The sequence below is a fragment of the Gopherus flavomarginatus genome, chromosome 8 (genome assembly GCF_025201925.1).
Source record: "Gopherus flavomarginatus isolate rGopFla2 chromosome 8, rGopFla2.mat.asm, whole genome shotgun sequence".
Lineage (NCBI taxonomy): Eukaryota > Metazoa > Chordata > Testudines > Testudinidae > Gopherus > Gopherus flavomarginatus.
Genome location: NC_066624.1, coordinates 97,949,572 through 97,971,369, shown reverse-complemented (window position 1 = coordinate 97,971,369; position 21,798 = coordinate 97,949,572). Strand labels below are relative to the sequence as shown.

General features: G+C 41.0%; 2 protein-coding genes across 3 annotated transcripts in view; one reads left to right on the top strand and one right to left on the bottom strand.

Moving 5' to 3' along the window:
• The window catches only part of LRRC34 (leucine rich repeat containing 34), a 47,605-nt gene extending 29,105 nt beyond the window's left edge, over positions 1-18,500 (top strand). Inside the window, exon 14 of one of the 2 annotated variants that reach the window (XR_007776032.1) lies at positions 18,445-18,500. The gene's annotated coding sequence lies outside the window, so the exon portion shown is untranslated. Of the gene's footprint in view, positions 1-11,517; positions 12,055-18,444 lie in introns of those variants that run through there. The other variant, XR_007776031.1, reaches the window with a different exon arrangement.
• MYNN (myoneurin) lies at positions 950-21,611 on the bottom strand. Its single transcript, XM_050965938.1, is given in 10 exon segments — positions 950-2,452; positions 6,732-6,908; positions 11,305-11,391; positions 12,062-12,145; positions 12,511-12,685; positions 13,445-13,608; positions 15,444-15,999; positions 16,001-16,247; positions 20,023-20,315; positions 21,411-21,611. Coding segments are annotated over 10 exon segments (1,974 nt in total). The 5' UTR covers positions 21,573-21,611; the 3' UTR covers positions 950-2,423.
• Positions 21,612-21,798: the final 187 nt, after the last annotated feature.

The window sequence follows — 21,798 nt, the reverse complement described above, 5'->3', positions numbered from 1 at the left end:
TAAGCGGAAATTGAGGCACTGGGAAGGATATGATTTGCCCAAAGTCACCCAGCAAGTCAGTGGCAGTGCTTTAGCCAACAGACTCTACTGTCTCCATAGAACAAAATACAAGTGATATCTTAAAAAAAATTAAGATAACCTCTATAGAAGACATTCACTGCAAAGTAGTTTATCTCTGCTTTAAAACATGGGGATAAATTTACATTGTTTTGCACACTGCTTTGAATCTTTCACTGTTCAAAACTAACTATAGTAAGTAGTACACCTCTACCCCGCTATAATGCGACCTGATATAAAACACAGGTTCACATATAGCGCGGTAGCAGCAGGCTCCGGCGGTGCTTCAAAGGATCCAGGACTCCGGCTGCTGCGGGGAGCCTGGGCCCTTTAAATCACCGCCGGAGCCCTGCCACCACTAACCCGGGGCTGCAGCAGCAAGGCTAGGGCAGCGATTTAAAGGGCCCAGGCTCCTCACAGTGACCAGAGCCCTGCCACTGCTACCCTGGGGCTGTGGCAGCGGGTCTCTGCTGGCAATTTAAAGGGCCCGGGGTGCCTTGCAGCTGAAGCCCCAGGCTCTTTAAATCACTGCTGCAGCCCTGCCACTGCTACCCCATATAACTGTTTCACCTGTAACACGGTAGGGATTTTTGGCTCCCCATGACCCCATTATATCGGCACAGAGGTGTATTTAGAATGTTTTTGTTCCTTTACACCCAAAATATTACCTTGTAGCAAGGGACCTGGGTGTTTTCCTCTGTTTGGAAGGAAAATGTAATGAATGATGCTATTCTCAAGTAACCCTTATACAGCTGTATACGGTGCTAAGGGCTGTCTCTGAGGCCTCTATGACGCTAGTGTACTGTGTTGTGATGGTGGTTATGTTAGACTGTCTCCCCTCCTCCTTTAATTACTACCCTTCGTAATTACAAACACCAGACAGAAGCTGAGGGAAAATTACAAAACAAGTTTATTAAAGCCTAACAAACACTGCAACCTATGTATGTACAAAACCCCCACAGGGGATTATAAAAAAAGAATTGAACTATATATACACAACAGAAGGAAAAAACACTTTGTATATACAGGAAAAATACTTCAAAAATAACTTAACCCAAATCGATTACTAGTTCTTATCTAGACCTATTTCTGTAAGTCTTACCAACAACCTCTCACAAAGTCCAATCTTGTAATCCTTACTCAAGGCTTTTCTACGCTTGGAACTTACCAAATAATTATTGCAGAGTAGTTATTCTGGTATAACTCCCCATTCTGGAATAGCTAGCTATTTTGGTAAATTTCCAAGAGTAGTCATGCCCTCAGGCAAAACTTCCATTGACGTTAGTGGACTTGCTGAGATTTGGATCACACTGGAAATATTCTTTAGATATCTTTTTCAAAATTTTAAAGAAATGTTAATGCTCTCGCTTTCATTTTTCAGAAAGGAGAAATTTGGTTAACTATTAACGGCATTTAAATATTTAAGATGTCCACGTTTTCCCCCTATTCACTCTTTACATGGACCATCAATCCTCTTGATAACTTCCAGCTCCAAATTGAACTTGAGAGCAGTACGCTTTCACATAAGAGATGCATGGAAAGTACTCCAGGCATTGTCACAGATATGCAGTTGAGCTCTCTCTCAAAGCTTGACAGCACCCAGCTGGAACACTCTACACATTTTTTACATTATACGTTTATTAAATTAATATATTTAAGGAAATTAACTCAGAAGCTGAGTCATTTTCATCAAAGTTGAGGATAAGAATTGGTACTCAAGAGTACAGATCATTAAATTATTGCTGCAAGAGAACAACTTTATCAGAACCTGTGTATTCTGTGAAGAGAGGTTTAAAACCGTTGTCTTGTAAAAATGATGATCTTCCTGTGTATAAAGAAAACTAAATGAGTAATATAAAGCAAATGTCACCTCTATAAATATCTAAACTGGATCCAGTATAAATCTAAGTACTGATTTTTTTTAAAAAAAGTCTGAAATGTAAGAATACTGTAGTAATCTAAAATTTTAGAAATATAAAAACAGTTGAAACAAACATTCTTATGGAATGCATATTCTACATAGGAATGTGTTTTTCAGAGAGTTAGTTTGCTCTTCTGGTAATATATGCATTACTCAGTAATTCTGAACAAGTTAAACTTTAAAAAAAAAATAGTAATAGCACATCAGAAGAGATGTACTTTAATACATTTAAAAATGAACTTGCCAAATAGCAGTGTAACCATATGAGTTGGCGGAGCGCTTAAGATGGCTTTTCTTTTGTGCAATACTACTAATTACTAAAACTGCATTCATCCTTATACCTTTGCTGTATTTTTGGTCAGAAAATGCAGCCTTAGATCTGGTCACATGGAGTGGACCTTTGTCACTTATATTCAAGGCCCTGCTTTTTGGTGCGATTCTTCAGTCACAGAATTACCAGTTGGCCACGGAATCCTTGAGAGATTACGAGGGGAAAAAAACAAAGATTTCAAAAGAATGAAAAAAGCCACACTGCGCACCACTGACAACTCAAAATGATTCATCCAGTGTCCTACACTCGTGCTGAAGGACAGTAGATGCTGGCAAATGCTGGAATGGAGCTAAGTGCAAAGCAAATACAGTGAAGGTCAGGAAGCAAGGGCAAGGATTGGCTTCAGTGCAGTAAGAAGACTCTTGGGAGACTTGGTTGTACTTCATAATGTCCAGTAAGCCTCAACAGCAAATCGACCATATGTAATTAAGCATTAAACAATCAAAAACAGTATTACACGTCACATTTAAAATTATAAACAACAAAAGATGAAAGGTCTATTTCATTTAAAAGGTACAGACAAAGAGGAAAACAGACACATGGATAAAGAAAGCAACAAATAAAAGACAGAGCCATGCCCAGGTTTCAGGAATCCATTTGCAGAGGATAAATCCACTACAAAATTTTTCACAAGGCCCTTTCAATTAAGGTGAAGATGAGTTGTTATATGGAGTAGAGTAGGAATTATATTAAGTGGCATCTTCTATGCTCTTCTGTGTACCAGGGCCTAGACCCAAGGCACCAATGCAGATAAAATGGTATCAACAAATAACCAGCCAACAAAGAATGCACTTAAAAATATCACAGGTGCTGTTTGTCTGACTGGAGAAAACATGCCTCTGTGGCTCTTTATTTGATGATTCTTGACAGTTCTAAGATTGACTTGGTGAGGCATAAAAACACTCCCACTAATCACAATGGACCTTAAGCGGTGACGCTGTCAGACACTAGAAACACTGCTTGTAAAAGAAAAAGCTAATGTAAATTCCTTGGGCCAGGCTTACAGACAATATAGTTCAAGCTGCAGTAGCCACAGTTGGATATCAATAGAGGCAGAAGAAGATATGGATAACTCAAGAGATATGACATCTCACTGAGGAAGGAAGGAGTTTGAGTTAGTCTGTATCCACAAAAAGAACAGGAGTACTTGTGGCACTTGAGGAAGAAAAGATACTGAAAGGAAAAATCCTGAATGCTAAAACCAACTAAGTACTGGAAAAAGCAGAGGAGTGCATGAAAGCAGATAGAGTGGTGAAAAGCAATGCAAGGGCAGAAGAATGAAGATACAATGAAGATCTAGCAGCTGAAGCTGCTGCTATTAAGCAATTATCAGGGCTATTTACCAAGTGATTAAAATCCTGTGTGTCAATTTCAGAATAGGACATGGGCCAATAAAAAGCAAAGATGGAAAAATGCTTACAACTGAGGTAGAACAGAAAACAAAATGGACAGAGCATTCACAGAAATCCTCAACAGACCAAGGTCGACTTCAGCACCAGACTTCCTTTAAACATGCAAACCTGACCAACTTGATGTTAACATCAGTCCAAGAGAGATGATAGAAGTACAGGCCACAATCAGGAAGCTGAAAAAAATAAAGCAGCAGCAGATGATCAAATCACTGCAGAAATGCTAAAAACATTTGATACCATCACCTTAATGAAACTTTCAGAGCTGTTCAATAAAGTTTGGGAAAAAGAGAAGCCTCCTGACCAATGGAAACATGGAATCATCAGAATGTCCAAAAGGGGTGATCTTATTGACTGTAACAACTGAAGAGGAGTTACACTACTCTGTTGCAGGGAAAGCCTTCTTTAGTGTGATTCTAAACAGGATGAAAGAGGCAGTGGATGCAAAGCGTAGAAAACAGGCTGGATTCAGGCCCAAAAGATTCTGTGTAGACCAGATATTCAGTTACAGACTACCGCAGAAGAAACTATAGAATGGCAAGCTCTCAACAATTTCACTGATTTTTTTTTTTTCAAAAATACAATCATTATGGACTATTCATTCTTCACTCCTATAGAATCCCAGCTAAAGTCATAATCATCATCAAGGCCACGTACAGAGATGTGAAGTGCTCTGCAAGGGTGGACACCCAGACAACTGAATGGTTCAGTGTGGACACTAATGTGAAACAGGGCTGCATTTTATCACTGCTGTTGTTTGGCATTGCCATAGACTGAATATTGAAGTGTATTAGCAACACTAAGACTGGTATAGCATGGGGGAGTTGGCAACCCAGACTTTGCTGATGACATGCTCACTGACACCCATGAAAAGTAACTAATAAAGACAGACAACCTTGCCGCCGCCAATGACAGGCCAAGCAGGGCTCAAAATTAGTCATGCTAAAACAAACATCTTTGAAACCTAGATTTCAAGCAGTAATATTAATATTACTGGCAAAAGTATCAAGAAAGTAAACCCATTCATCTACCTTTGCAGCACTATATTGACCAATGGACAACACAATAAGGAAGTGACATCAAGAATAGGAAAGGCACCCACAGCATTTACTAACCTTAATATAGAAAATCAGACCAAAACTGAGAATTTTCAATTCTAATGTAATCTCAGTGCTAACATATGGCGGTGACAGATGTAGATCTACCAAATGGTTAGACAGAAAACTAGACACCATTGAAAATAAGTGCCTATATAAGATTCTGAAGAGTGAGAGACTTCATTACCAATGAAGAGATCCATGAAATCATCAATCAGCAACTCATTTCCACCACACTCAGAAGGAAGCCCTGAACATATCTGGGGCATGTACTCTGGATGTCAACAGACTCCACATGAAGCTGTTCAGTGGAAACCAACTGGTGTGAGGAAATAAGGAGTCCAAGAGAATCCTTAGGAAGAACCGTTAGCAGAGAGAGAGAGCAGAATAGTTTGTCTCGGCACCATAGAGCAGACGAAGCAGCAGCAAAAGACAGAGGAATTGAAAAGCCTAATATCTGCCCTGTGTGCCAACTCTGGCACAAGAATGTTTGTTTAAAAAAAACAAAAAAACCAACCTTTTTCACATGGGTCTTGCTACAAACCACAGGAACTGCCTAAAACTGCACTACTGGCATGGGAAATTAAGCAGCAGATAAAACACTGAATTAATTTTTTTAAGGAAATGTTTTTCTGTTATGCCCTCCTGAATTCTGGCATGGAATAGTAAGAGCCTATCGTGGGTAACCCAAAAGTTTAGGGCCTCTGGTCAATCTTCTTTACTAAAACACCCCCATCTTTAGCTTTCACTTAATTTTTTTTAAGAGTAAATGTATTGCTCATTTATTGTAAGCTCATCAGGGCAGGAACTGTCTCCTCTGATGTGTCTGTACAGTGCTTAACCCAAAAGGGCTCTGATCCTGACTGGGAGCTCTAGGTGCTACTGTAATGTTAATAACTATGATGATAAAAGTCAAACATGTGCTACCCGTCTCCTCACAGCTAACTCAACACACCTTCGTACTTACAATAATCTTAATCCAATCTGACCTACAGCATTCATCATATTCCATCTTTTGACCTCTCCTGAGCAGAAGACTGTCACATCTGTCAAACTAAGAGATGTTTGGGGGATGTGGAGAGATGACAGCTAGGGGCAAACTCATTTTTGTCACTTCTGAATGTGAATCCAGGCCGTGGAAAGGGAAAGGCATTGTGCTATCTAGCCTCTAAATCACTGTTCAAGGAAAAAGCCTCCCTCACCTGTCAGTGGCATTTGCCCAAAGCTTTCCATCTTGTCTCAGACTGGCAAAAGCTACTTCTGATCAACACCAACAATGCTTCAAAAACATTTCACCAGAGAACTGGCCCAGTTGCCATCATATACTTCTCTGACATTGGCCTGGAGTTTGGGAGCCTGTGTTTAATAAATTTTTCCATGCAATATTTTTTTTTTAAAACAAGGCTGTGTACAAGGACCACACCTGTGAGTCAAGGTATTTAAAGTAAACCAACTAACAAAAATATGGCTTGAAAGTCTGCTCACAAATGACACTAAAATGTTAGCTCTGCATGAGCATTGGAGGAGATCTCCAGAGTACAGTTACTTATCTATTTAACAGATGATTCTTAAGGCAGGTGCTCTGGAAAGATATTTCCTCCTAGGAAATGTCAGTGGTCAATTACAATGGTAAATATGATTTCAGATTAGCAAAATTTAACAAGAAGTGAGAAACAGCACTGCACAGTGTAGATACGTTACCAAATGTCTTCACTCAAAAGAATGAGTAAGAGAAAGTCCAACAGCTTGAATGATGATGTTCACCTTACCAGTATTGTGTGTGTTCACTATCAGGATTGTCTAGTTGATTCCCATATCGCACAGTCAGTACAACTGCTGCAAGAAAATAAACTGAGGTTCTGAATATCCAGTAACAGCAGATCTCAGCAATGTGTCTGAAGAAGGAGACTGATTACCAGTTATAGGCAACAGCATCTGATGGTCTTCTGTCCCAATGGGAAGAGGAAGTGGTAAAGACATCTCAGAAGGCTTCACATCTGCAGACTCTGACAAAGGGCTTTTCTGATTCTGAATGGATTCTTGTTCATTGTAGGAATTATCAACTGTGTCAGAATCAAGGGTGGTTTCGGATCCTCGAAACAAAAACAAACAAAATTTGTAACGCATTTATTCACAAGGAAAAAGTAAAATGCCTGCAATTAACGTAAGGAAAAGTACACTAGTGACAGGAAAAACAACTGAGTGGGTGAGGTAAATTAAGATATGAACCTTTTTTATCGTCAAAAACCCTCAACACTCCCCCACCATCAAATGATAGAATCATAGAAATGCAGAAGTGGAAGGAAACTCGAGAAGTCATCTAGTCCAGTCTATCTCTCTCCCCCCACCCAAGCAGGAACAAGTACACCTACTTCAGTCCCCTTACAACACTTCATTACAACTATTTTCTTCTAGGGAACAAAGACTGGGTAGAGAACTGCTCAAAATTCAGCAAGGGTGCTCTGCAGCACGGCAAAGCTATCCCTTTCATCTGGCTGGCCGGTAGGCTTAAAAAAGAGTTCTCCAAGTGTAAGCGCTTGAGGTGTCTGAAACTCAGTCCTTGTAATTCAGTTAGACTTTAAAAAAAACAAAAAACACCTTCAGTGACTGAACAAGGCAGATAATGTTGCTGCTCCTGCATCACTTGGCGACAAGGTTACTTTTTGTTTTGTTTTGAGTTACATAACCTGTCATACCAGTTCTGTCAGACAGATTCTCTGAAAGCTGTAACTTGGGAATTTTGAACATGGATGAAAACCAGCAAATCCATCCCTTATTAAAAACAAAACTAACTCCCTTCTTTCCCCCTGCCTCTCAAAAAACCTCTATAGTTTTACCACTGTTTCTTCAGAAAGCTGCCCTTTCATTTTATTTCATGGTGTAACAACACTAGTATTTTACACTTACCATAATACCTTTCAAAGCACTTGGAGAAACTAAGGGCTTGTCTACGTGAGAGAGTAAAGGTTGCCAACTGACTTAAGTTATTCTGGGAGATTCCTCCCCACCACCCCAAACAGGACACAGTGTCATTTTCTCAAACTATCCTATTAAAATATCCTGGATTGCTTTCAGTAGTCACCAGGAGATCAATGCTGATTTCGGGAGACTCCAGGCCAATTGTAGGATTGGCAACCCTATGAGACAGGTTAATTAAACTGGTGCACTTCCCGCTATAGGTATTTTTATTTAAGCGACTGCTAAACCAAAATAAGTGTCTATGAACCAGTTTAATTATACGGGTTTGACACCTGTATTAGGTTAAACTGTTGCAACTTTCCCATGTAGACAAGGCCTTAGGAGTTGATTTAATCTAAACAGCTATAAACCACTCTTACATCAAAATGAGTGTCCACACAGACTTTTCACTTAACGAGTGTTAAATCACGTCTCTAGTTAAACTCCTGCATGCCTACGGTTAATTAAGCTTTGCTCTGTTCTTGTCAGTTCAATATGTTTATTATCTCTATTTGAAAGATGAATAAATTAGGGTGGAAAGAAGTTGTGACCTTATTCTGATTCACTGCAATATCTTGATAAAGTTCCATTCCTCAGCTGGAATCTGTAGATTACACTGGTCTCTCTGTATAAAAAAGTTCCTCTGACTTTTTATTGCCCAATTTGTGTAGCTGAAGTTGACACCCTTCACTCTGGCCAGATCAAGTAGCTTTGCAGCCTGTCTGTTCCTTCTAGAATACTGCACATCTCAGTGACTGAGGTCCCCTTTGTTTGCATGCAATGTTATAAATGTGATATTTCAGGTAGCATATGCAGTTATAAAATGTCCCTCCTGTACAGTCTGTGTCCCTGTTTTACCATCCTGGAGTGTCTGTGTTTTACTGCTGCTAAGCATGGTATTGATGAGGAACAGCAGCCATTGTAACCCCACTTCTTCAATGTTTATGTGGCTGCTCCTCCTCCTCAATTGTATTGTCTGTAGCTTCATTTATTAGAGAAGGGCCTGACTCAAAACTCTGGGTTTCCTTGAATTGTGAGGAAGTTCAGATCTGGGTCAGAGCCTTGCTTCTCAGACCCATCTCTACTCATTCCCTTTCATACAGTACGTTGATGTCAATAAGCCCCAATACTCCAAATGCATTGTTCCTCTTTCTTCATACTGGCTGGCCCACCCAGGTTCATATCAGCAGCAAGTTCCATTGCCTTGCTGCACATTGCATCGCTCCCTGCTCCTCCACGGTTGGTAGATCAAGTGAATGAAGTGGGTCCTTTGCCACAAGCTGGGGCTGTGCCTTCCCAGGGTTCTGCTCTTTCCACCTAAAGGAGTTCACAGGCTACTCCACCCTGGGGGTACACAGTGTCCCAAAGGGATAAGAGAACCTGGGGGCTTGGCTGCATTGCCCTCGCCCCCCCTCCCAAGCCTGCCAGGGGAATATGCTGTATCCAAGAAAGGGGTGTGCCAGCAGGGAGCTCAAAGAGGCCTGAAAGAGGCCTCCTCTTGGGCTGTCTCTAAATGGTGGCCTTGAATCCTGAATGCTGAGCACTCTTGCAGTACGTCTATATGGCACCACACTGTGGAGTAAGTAGGGGTGTGTTAACTGCAGGCTTGACAAAGCCCTGGCTGGGATGATTTAGTTGGGGACTGGTCCTGCTTTGAGCAGGGGGTTGGACTAGATGACCTCCTGAGATCCCTTCCAACCCAGTCTGAGCTTTAAGTATCAAGTCCGTGGTGCCTGTGTCCAGGTCATGACAGCTCGAGAAATGATACATCACAACAGAGCCTCCATTATCTGGGCCACAGTAGAGTAACAAATCCTTAATGTCACAGTTAATGGGGAATTATGAGGAAAATCAGCAGGGATTCCCTGAAATATTCTAGCAGTGGGCTGTAGAACCTTGGGCATGTCAGGCATCATCTCTTCAATTAACACAGTGCTAGGAGGAACAGAACTTTTGCAGGAGAAGATTGTTTTTACACAGTCACTGTCTAGAGTACAAGTACACTTGAAAAATCAGTTTTGTTCAGGTCTCAGCTGAAATGGGTGACAATGCACCTTTCATTAAACTTTGACATATGTCTCCCCTGCCCCTGAATCCTTATAAGGCTTTGAGTCAGGCCCTGCTGAGGTTAGATAAGGATATTAATTAATCGTGCCATGCTAATACAATATTATGGTAACATGCAAGGGCCACGCACTAAGCAAACTTTCAGAGTAGCAAAGGTTTGCCATTCTCCTGTTGATGCTACTTTAACTCCCTTCTCTCCCTGCCACCACTTTTGCTTATTTCTCACCTCATCTTCCATGTGTCCACATACTCAGCCTGCACCACACTCCAGCTCCCTCAGCCTGGCCCTCCTTTGCTTGGCAGCCTCTACATCCGTCTCCCAACCCGTCTCTTCACTATTCTTCCAGCTCCACTTCCACCAAATCCTCCCCAGCAGCTTACAGCTCGTCTCTCCCTGACGCTCCCTTCCTTTATCTACTAGATCTTCCCCACCCATCTTCTACATGCAGCTTCACCAGTCCGTGATCCTCAAAGCTGCCACTGCACATTACTTCTCCTCTCGTTCTGCTAGTCTCTCCCCTGTACTGTCTGGGCCAGCCCCTGTGATTTCTTTTTTTATACAACTAGAGGCAAGGAGGTTGTGATATTAATGCACTTAAGTATGGACAGATGTGATCCAGTCTAAGAAGGCATGTGGAGCCAATCTGGAGGGAGGCTGTTTACATTATCATCTGAACTGCCCACATACAGTACTGAGCATGGAGGAGTTGTAAGATATCTGTATACCAGAGTTACTGCCATTCAAACACTTGCATATAAATCTAGGAAGAATAGGACTAGGTATAACTGAGAAATCTTTTTTAGGATAGAATTCCTAACTGTAAGCATTGCACCAGCTGTCTATCTGAGCTTGTGTGCCTGTTAATCCAGCTCAGATATGGATTAACTTTGACTATATAAAAAAAACCCCAAACCAAACAAACCCACCATCTTTAACCATTGCATAAAGGAACGGGCCTACAAAGAATCAGGAAGAGTAATTCCTGGAACTGGTGTGTCTCATGTACCTCAAATCTATACCTGCAAGAGCTATCAGAATGTGGGGTAGAGCCATATTGAATAAGATCCACAAAAGTCTTGTGTGACCCAGATGACTTTCACAGCTGTCTTGGAGCAGAAATCTTTCAGTTTTATTAGATGAGACCAGATGTTTAAAACATGAATAGTCTTGTCAGCAGCCCCCCACTCTCTATTGACAATAGTGGCTTAACACTGTAGTCACTGCATTTTCTTTTTTAAGATCTCGCCAGGATTTCCATTTTAAATCCTGCTTTTTCCAATCCTTATCTGAAAGATTTTGGTGCCATTAAAGCACATATTCTAGGCATTAAACAGAGCTACTAGCCAGACCTCTTTTCTTATCTAATTTTGTGTTACATTTAAAAACAAACATTTATTCAGCACTAAAGCAGAATTGTTATTCTGGTGACCTCAAAAATTCATTTTTGTAAGACTAACACTTACCTGTGTGAACTTTTGTTTTGTGCTTTTTTAAATTTTTTATATCTGTGTAAGAATTTCCACACAGTTCACAGATAAATGGTCTTTCACCTGAAAAACGGGTTTGACAGTTAGAATTGCAGAACATAATTGCAAAATGGCAACAGAGAAAAACTATTTCTTAAGCTGTCTATGGGACAAAAGGCAAAATAACTGCAATGAAAATTACTTTAACAGCTTTATGAACTAAACCCATCTAAAAACAGTATCCAGAATGAAAACATTCAAAGAAAGACGAGATGAAAATGGTGAATACAGGACTGATTGCTTCATCCGAAGCAGATCATACAACCAACTTGTCTTTGTACAAATGTTTATCTGAAAACTAATACTGCACCGTGAATATTTTCTTTAATATTTAAATAATTCCCATGTTACTCCATATTACAGTGCTTTACAAAAAGACCGCACTTTATAATCCAAGGAATGGATAAAAAAGTATAATCTCTATTTTACAGTTGAGGAAACAGACTCCAAGAGGTTAAGTGGCATGCTGACTCACACAGACATTTTAACATCAGAGTTCTTGATTCTCTGCTTTGCTGAAGTCTTGTTATTTTAGATTTACAACAGTTTAGATTTATTTAAAGAAAAACTATCAATTTTTAAATGAGTTAACATAGATTCACAGTGTGTCCTCTTAATTTAAGTCTCAATTATAGCACAGTACATCGTATTTTAAATGCAAAAGAGCATCCTGAAAAAAAATCTGGAAACTGACCTGTATGAGACCGAAAATGTTTATTGAGCTCTCCTGAGGAAATAAAACTTTTGCCACAAATGCCACATATATATGGTTTCTCTCCTAAAGGGTACACAAGGTGGTTAGTTTTTCCAATATACAGACATGTGTATGTAAAATACACATTAAACAGAGTCAGTGTACAATGCTGTGAACAGCTCCCCAAACCGCAATGAACATTCAGATTTGCAACACTAAGCAACCCTCAAGGAAAAACCCCAAGAAAGTACTAGAGTCATGTCAGCTCTTTCTCCTATACAGATTCCATACCCACTAATGCAGACTCCATTACTCTACTCCTCCCCAAATCCAGCTCTTTAGACTCCCATATCACTAATTGCTCCCTTTACCTCTTCCGCTGCAGCCAACCCTCTCCAAGACGGATCCCCAATTTATGCCAGCTCACTCAGCAGCCCATTTATCCTCACCTGTATGTTTTCGAGAATGAGTGATCAGAGAACTGGACACTGCAAATGCTTTCCCACAGGTGTCACACACATACGGCTTCTCTCCTGTATGGCGACGAACATGGTACGTCAGCGTACTGGCCTGAGCAAATCTCTGCCCACACCTATCACACACGTAGGGCTTCTCACCACTGTGCTTCCTAGTAAGAAACACATGCCTTAGAGGATCCCGCACAAGATGAAAGGAACTTTGTATTACACCAGTTAATATCTTGTATCTGGCTTCACTGTGGTGATATTTTGTGGCCTAACAGGAGTAAGATTAGAGTCTAGTTTTCAGATGGAAGTTTCTCACCCTCAGGGACAGCTCCAATTCCCAAAGTCAACGGAAAGAGTCCCACTGACTTCAGTGGCTGCTGGATCAGGCTAAGGGCATTGCACAGGCAATAGGTCAACCCTGAGAAGTAAGCAAGACTTGTGTCTCTCTACTATGAAAGCTGACTACCAACGCTGACAGCCACTGCAGAGAGATATGTTGTACTCTCCCCCCTGCCAGAGAATATGAATGGATTCATCCCTTCACCAAAACAATAATGGCAGAGAAGTTCTCTTCTCTCAGTATGGTTAGAAAGGGAAGAAATTACCAAATGCAATAGGGACGCTAGGATGAATGATCCCACATGGACTGCTGTTCCAAATCACTACCTTGGGTGGAAGAAGCATGCTGAGTATATACACTAGTCTGCAATGAAGACCGGGAACTGAAAGTAGGGAAGGGACTGGGAATGACAAAAACAAGTACAACATTTCTTTAGGCCTGATCCTGCAAGTGCGCGCGCGCACACACACACTGAACTTCCTGCACAAGTAGTAGTTTAAGTCAGCTATTCACATGCATGCAACTAAGCTTGTGCATAAGTGTTTGCAGGATCAAGGCTTTAGTTAGTACTTTCACTCGCCTGGCATGGATCTTCAGATTGCTTGAAGTTGCAAACTGCAGACTGCACACATCACATTTATATGGTTTCTCTTCTCCATGATGCATGCGACTGTGGAAAACAAGCTGGCACTTCTGGGCAAAGCCTTTGTCGCACAATTCACATTTGTATGGCTTCTCCCCTGGGAAAGAGAAACTGTTACGCTTCCACTGTCTTGGTGTCTATGTAAGAAAGCCTTCAGATAAGTTAGTTAACCCAAACTCAAGAGGTTGACCCTAATACTTTTTGTTTAGTGATGCCACATAGCACCCAACAATCAAGCAGCTGAGCCTGCACATTATGAGAACTGCAGCAGAATTTTTTTAAAGCATCACCATGTGAAAATTCTCTCGTAATTAACTCTTAGTTTTAATAAAATATATTCTTCACAATTTATACTAGCACCGCACTGTCAGTAGGCAGAGAATCAGTTTAACTTATGCAAAATCCTGGATATTTGAGATGGAGAAGACCTGTTAAGTCATCTGGTCTGTCCAACTAGTATGTTCTTCAGTTCTTGCTAATATCTCGTTAGTGTCAACTGCAGCACGCTAACAGCAGTTCCATGATCATTCACTATTTTTGAATTGCTATTAGGGCATTCTCTAATAAATATGTGCTAAGTACTATTCCTAGGTCTCATGGGACTATAGTAGGAGAACATTAATTTATATTACTATGGTAGAGCAGAATCTGTTAGTCGGCAGAGCTTTCAGAGATCCTTAAATGTAATACATAATGCCATAGATCAAGGCTCGACAAAAAAAAAAAATGACCAGACGCCTGCTCTCCAGAGGACTAAACCTGCCATCCAGTGGCTGATACAAATGATAAGGTTTCCCAACCATCCATGCAAAGTCCAGGTGCAAGAATCAGGAAGGGGAAATGCACTGCTGATGTTTCTACCAAAAACACTGTCCTTGAACCCTGCTCAGGGGCTCCAACTTTCATATTAGACTCTGACTAGTCAGCATCTGGTAGATAAGAATCCCTCTCCCTTGACTACTGAAAGGGAAAGGAGTTCTTCCCTCGGCCCACCCTTACAGCCTCTTATTTCCCCCTACTCTACTCCTTCCTGAGATTCCTGGAAATAGGTCTATTGCCTGAATCTGCCCAATGAGAAGCATAATGAAACAAATCATTTTTGGAAGTTTCACTACTCCCCTAGAGTTCTGAATAACAGCAGTAAAAGGCACTCGTGTAGACAGTTTTACTCTGTCACCTACTGAGAAGGCTATGAGCAGCAGCAGCAAAAGCACCGGGGCTGTCTGCAAACAGCACGGCATCAGTTCATATTTGGAAAGTTATTCTCATAACCATGTGCTATAAACTTTATGTAATTAAATGAAAGCTCAAATTCCATAACAATTTATGGCTTAGCAATGCACTATAAAGAAGATATCACTGTCGAAGTTTCCTACTTGGAGATTGGATTTTTCAACCCCTGATGTTATCAAACTCACTCTGGTACATCAAGACTTGACAGACATAAATAGCTGCACAGATTACTATATTGTGTACATCATGGAAATCTGAAAGCCAGTGAACTAATAAATTATAAATGCCATTAATGTGACATAGCAAGAAAGGAGAGTCTGATCTTTTGTATATCAGTCAGACATTTTCTGCATTGCACTCCACTTATTTATCTTACAAGGATAAAGGACTGAATCAAATCTGCTGGGACTTCAGGAAGTCAGGGTATTCCCTACAGAGTGCTTTGACTGCAGTGCTATCCTTTCTAGCTATATGATTTTTCTAGACACATTCATAGTTTCTATTTTTAAATATTATAGACTGGCGGAATGCAATGAGCACTGACCAGAAGTTACCATCCAAATATACAGAATGTTAGCATGAAGTTTCGAAGCTTCTGAAACAACATATTGGAAGAAAACAGGGCTCCTTTTTAGTTATGCTTCCCTATGCTATCATTAAAAATGGAAGAAGTCCTTATAAACCAAGAACACAGCTTACCTGTGTGCGTTCTGACATGTGTTTTCAGCTGATTACACTGTGTAAATGCTTTTCCACAGAGCTGACACACATAAGGCTTTACTCCTTTGTGTATTCTCATGTGTCGTCGTAGACTACTGGCTTCTGAAAATATTTTCCCACAAGTGTTGCACACTGGCTTGGCCTTGGAGTATTTCTGATCGAGTTCTTCTCCAGAGCTCTCCAGTTGGTAAGAGTTCTTTTCACTAGCTATATTAGACATACTGCGTTCTTTCAATGCACAGTTCTGCTGTGGCTTCCCCCGTTTTTGTTTCACTGTAATAGTCTGAACCAAAACATCTTGTGCTGCAAAAGTTTCACTTTCCACCACAGACACTAGCTGTAGCTCTGCGTTATCGCTGCCTTGGGCAGCTTGTTCCGTTATCTGTATGGCCAGTTTATTTGCATCTAAAAACATATCGACTGATGAGTTCTCAATTATGTCATTCTGATATTGCACTGGTTTATTCTTCGTGTTTTTCTGAGAGTTAAAAGTCTTTTTTCGCTTTCTGGTCTGAGTAGATTTCTTTTCTAAACCCACTTTTTTTTGCTTGTGGCTGAACTGAGTCTGCAGAAGGGGCATCTGATTTCTCTTGATTATTGTAATCTTGAAGAGTAAGGAGGCAAGTCTGTTGGTTCAGTTCAATGTTTCCCGTAATACTAGAAATCTCTGTAGAGGAGGGATTAGCAATAAAAGCAAAGTCTTCCATCTTTATTTTACACTTAGTGACCACCTCCTCCACTTTGAGATAGTCAGCAGCCTGATGAATTTCTTTAACATTCCAACTGCAAGGAAACAAGGCTAAATGACAATATTTTGGACAAAGAAAACCTGTGTCTCTAAGAATCAATATAAATAAATACACCTCTACCTCGATATAATGCTGCCCTCGGGAGCCAAAAAATGTTACCACATTAGAGGTGAAACCGCATTATATCGAACTTGATTTGATCCCCTGGAGCGCGCAGCCCAGCCCCCCTCTGAACACTGCTTTACCATGTTATATCCGAATTCGTGTTATATCGGGTGGCATTATATCGGGTTAGAGGTGTACTAAGATTTTTACAGGGCTGTTCTCTTATTTAAAAATAGTTTCATGGTTAAAAAAATACAACAAATATCTAACTTTATATCTTTAATATTTTGAGATTAATTAACACTGATATATGATAGGAGACGTACAAGCTGACAAAAATAATAATTCTATTGTGGTTTCATTCAAGGATCTCAAAGCACTTCACAGACAATGAATAAAACCTCAACACCTCCGTGAAGTAGGTGTTATCCCCATTTTACAGACAAAATTGTTTTCAAATGGTCATTACTGTGGATCAGTGGCAAAGACAGGAGTAAAACCCAGGACTATAGCTTTAGGCCACTATACTTTTGCTATACCTGAACAGAGGTCAACTTATGGTGATTTAAAAAAAGAGAGTCTAAAAAATGGGTTATACACTATTCTAAAAAAAAAAAAAAAAAAAAAAAACCACACAAAAAAAAAAAAAAAAAAAAAAAAACAAACCAAAAAAAAAAAAAACCTCTCTGGAGCTTACAATGCTTGAATACAAAATCAATGGTAAACAAAGTGATTTTATTATGGTAATAAGTTACCCACAGGACAGGTTTTAAATAAAGCTATTCTCCATCAACACAATAGACAAAGCAATTTCAGAACAATAAAATGACTAAGAATTACACAAATCACGTTGGTCTAAGCTTACATGGATTCAGTATAAATGGAAAAGGGAAAAAATGATTAAAAAAAAGAAAAAGCAGTGAAGTTCAGAAGGTCAGCCCAAATTCTGATATTCTGAATATTCCTTCATGTGAAATAATATGCAATACTAAAGTGAGTAAAACAGAATTTACCACAGGTGTTCTTTCAACCCCTTTTTTCTTATCTCCTTCCCATTCTCCTTTCTTGTCTTATCTGTCTTTCATTCCTGTCTTTCTTCTTGTCCATCTATTTTCTCCTCCTCTTCCTCTCTTTAGCTCTCTTCATTAAGGACAAGGCCAGCAGTTACAGAAGCATTCTAAGGATGCTAGAGTGGTTTGTAAAAGCACTTTCCTAAAGAAAAACTGCTGTAACTGATTTGAATAGCTTAGAAAGATAAATATTAACTGCAGAATAATATCTTGAACACAAACCCCTAAGTTAATTCAGCATTAGGGTTGCACAGTTCAAATCACAATAGGCCAGGAAATACAAAACTAAGGTTCCACCTATTGCTTTAACTTGTCTGCACCACTGATGGAATATTAAATTTTATTATACGTAAGATACATGATTTTACCACAAAAATATATATTAAAGATACACAAAGAATAGAAAATACCGTGGAAACTATTAAAAACTAGACATTTATCATGGTACACGAGATATATCTGGTCTAATAGGGACTACCAAAAATACAATGGTATAAAAAGTAAATACAGTGGGGCTGTAAAAAAATCCATATTTTTAAAAACACCCACTGTACTAAATATGTGCAGTGTGGCAGAACTAATGATGCTCTCACATTGCCTGACTTTTTGTCATTTTATTTGTGCAACCAAGATGCTGTATTAACAGTTTTACATTCAATTTCTGCCAGAGTGGATCCAATTGCAGATCAGAGCCTAAGTAACTAAAAACTGCTATTTTTGGTACTCGGGAGGTAGTAATTAGAATACTTTGTATTACACAAGTTTTCCTCTCAAGCACTGATTGCAAAGTGAAATTGTCTATGGCTCCAATCCTTTAACTATTTTTGCATGGAAGCAGTTGTTTTCTTTCCCCAGATGAACAACAGGAAAAACTGACTTACACACAAAGTGATGTAAAGTGCACAAAGTTAATAACTAAAATGCGGGAAAATATTTGTTCTCTAATCACTTAGAAGTAACACCTCTTATTACTGTACCTGAAACAGTAACAGGTAAAACAAATTCATACAGAAGTGCAATTTTGAATTGATGGTGTCCCTAAACTATCTATTACAGGGTGAATGGCCCCTTTAAGAGGAAATGGATCCAGTTCACCTGTGATTAGTTACCTGCCTCCCAACAGAGCCTGACAGAAGGTACCTTGCCTCTATAAAGACCATGGCAGCAGTTGAGAAAAGGGAGCCTGTCAGAGTTATTTGGAGAGTTCTACATAAGACAGTGATAGTTGGGAGTATATTGTGAAGAGAAAAATGTAGAAAACTGTTGGGAGAGTCAAGTAGATGGGAGCTGTTGGAAAGAACTGGCCAAATGAGAAAACCCTGAGAGACAGAAGACTCATATAGAAGCCTCAAGGTAAAGGGGAAGAACTAACTCAGAGTAGGCCAAGCCCATGAACTAGAGAACTGATTCTAGAGGGAAGTTCCCATAAAAAGGGCAGGACTTGCAAACAAAGGAGGCTGGGGAATGAAACACTGGAGAGTATGTGGCAGAGATGCGGCAGCCTGGGCATAGGAATTGGAGAAGAGGGAATGTTTACTCTTGTGTGGGCAGCCAGGAGTGTGGACCAGGATTGCTGCATTTCAACCTGCCTTATTTGGGGGTTTTTGAGAACTGTATTACTCAGAGAGACTTGCTGGAGGTTGACATTCTATTTATAAGTTAGACCTTTTAAGAAGAGCTTCACTTAGACCTAGAAGGATGACAGTCCTTTCCTGGGTGGGGAAAGGTGACCTTCAGGGTGATCTATAGAGGAAAAGATGGGCAACTTACTCAACCCTGGAGATTGTAGGAGAAATTGAGGGAGGACTAGCCCTGACCCATCATGGCTGATTACAGGAGGATGCTCTGGTGGTGGTGAGCCCTGTTACATCTTCTCTCAAATGCTGGTGTTTGCCTTTCTTATGCAGCTAGGTCTGTCTATGTATGAGGAAAAATGAGCTCCTGTACAATCAACATTACTGTGGGGGTTATCCTCCTTCTCCCAGAAATTAAGTACAATGGATCTTTTTAATCTCAATCCAGAGAGTCAGAGTCACAAATATGAAAACTCCTACCAGCAAGTCATTTGACCAAATATAGTTTGGAGAAGATTTATACAGACACTATGAAAAGTTGATTCTAGTTACTACCCTGACAAGGTAGTTAGATGTGAATTGTCTGAAAACCACAGACATTCTAAATGGCTTCTGGATGGCTTACGCAAACTAAGTTTTTAATTGCTCTATTATAAATATAAAAACAATCAGGGTCACCATGGTAAGTCTGGCATGCACATAAAGGCTTTGGTATAGAAACTGAGTAGATGAATGGGGAGAGGTGGGGGAAAAACTACAGCAACTCAATCTGAAAAATGATTAGGTGATAGCAATTGTAAGGGCTAATAATGAGTTTAGATACCTTAGCACGAGAGAAAATAGGAAACCAATTTCAGTTTTAACAAGCTAGACACTATCACACACTTTATTTTCTATTCAAACGAACCCTAGTTGGTTCATATGCATGGCAGTATTTTAAAAGCCAAGTGGAGAGCTTTATTCTTTAGTATGTATTGTATCTAAAATTAAATGTGTTCTGCCATAAATTATGGCAAAGAAATCAGTGCTTTAAACAAACAAAACAAAACAAAAAGGTTACCTGTCAAGGTTTAAGTTTCCTGTGTATATAAACTCCAGGAGTTTCTGAAATCCATCAGCCTTCACTTGAGTCTGATCCAAAACCACATTACTGTCAGAGGCATCCCTGTAAAATGCACCAAAGTACTCACTGAAGGAGGCAAGCACATTTCTGTGAGCTTTGAACTGGAATTCACCAATAACTACCGTGCAATCACAAAGGAAGCCTGCCTCTCGCTGCTTGTTCAGTCTCTCTAGAAGGTGCTCACAGTGATGGGAATACTGCATTTTGGTAGAGCGATGGAGCGTCTTGGCCTAAAGAAGCGAAGGAACTTGTTTACAACTGTAATTTCATGTCTTTCAACACAGTAAGTTAAGTGGGACAGTGTCCAATACTATTCCCATGATCATTGCAGTGCAATCACTTTAATACTACGTCCTTTGTACAAAATATTAAAAAACAGAAACAGAGCATTGGATCCCTCTCAATGTGGGACCGGTTAATCTTAACGCATACAAAGACAAGGTGTGGGAGAGAAAAGGATGTGTGTGTGCGCGTGTGTAAATTTTCCCCTGCCCCCAAAATTTGAACGCTAAATGAATCATTCATTGCTCCAAGTCTATCGATCTGATGCTTCTACAGAAATGGTCCTGTAAAATGAATGTTAAAGTTTCTCACTGGTGGAGCATCTCCCTACAGAAACAGATTCCTGTCCAAGGGGTGGGAGGATCATGGGAGGGGTTACTAGGAACTACTGAGTTTTGCCAGATCTGCAAGTGCGTGGCTCTTAGGAAGACTCAACCTCTCTCTGCATAACTTTCTCTGGGTATACCGGGGGATACTGTTTACTTACAGCTATGTCACAGGAGTGCTGTGAAGATCAGGGATCCTATCAACTTTTTTTTAAAAAAACACTTTATCTGGCTCTAGGTGAGTGCCCTGGCTAGACCCTCTTCTTACTTTGCTACAGTAAGTAGCAGCTGTCAGTGCGGGGCGTTAACACAGCAACGAGAGACAAAGGAGAAGATATCTGCATAAGGCCAGCACAAGTGCCAGGGGTCTGCACCTCACTGTTTTAGTTACTCCTTGCAAGCAGCCTCAGTCTCAAGCAGACAGTGCCCCCTCCGCTGGGGGGCTGGGCAGCACTAGGCCGGCCTGCCCCGACCCAGCGGTGGGGAAGGAGAGTAAAGTGCCCGGCGTAGACAAGGCTTCGCCAAGTAGCAGGGGCCCATGGCAGCAGGGAGGAGTAAGGGGGCACCTGCCCCGTGCCACCTTCGCTCCCAGGCGACTCCATTCTCCCCCCGCTCCTCCGCTGCCTGGGGCGGTTCCCTTGCCCAGTGCGTGCCCCCCCGTTACTTGGTTCGGTCCGGTCACCGCCCCCTCCATCAGCGCTCGGCCCAGTCGGTCACCTCCAAGGAGTGGCTGACGCGGCTCTGTCTACACCCACATATACCCCGGGGTGGTTGGTTCCGTCTCCTCTGCCGCTGCCACCACCCCTCCGGAGCGCGGCGATTTAGTCCCGTCCGCTCCCACAGCCCCCAAGATGGGTCGATTCGGTCCCGCCTGCCCATCCCCCAAGCGGCGGAGCCAGCTGACAGGCCCTGCTGGGGTGGGGGATACTGTACACACACCTGAGGGAGGAGAGACCCGGTCCGTTCACCTCAGGCCGCCATTTTACGATGACAGCACACGCACCGCTTCTTCGCTTCCGAAAATCACTTCCGGTCTCAACCTCGGAGGTCTCCGCCCCCATCCACATTGGAGCCAACCAGGCTCCACGTTACGTAGCCAACAGGA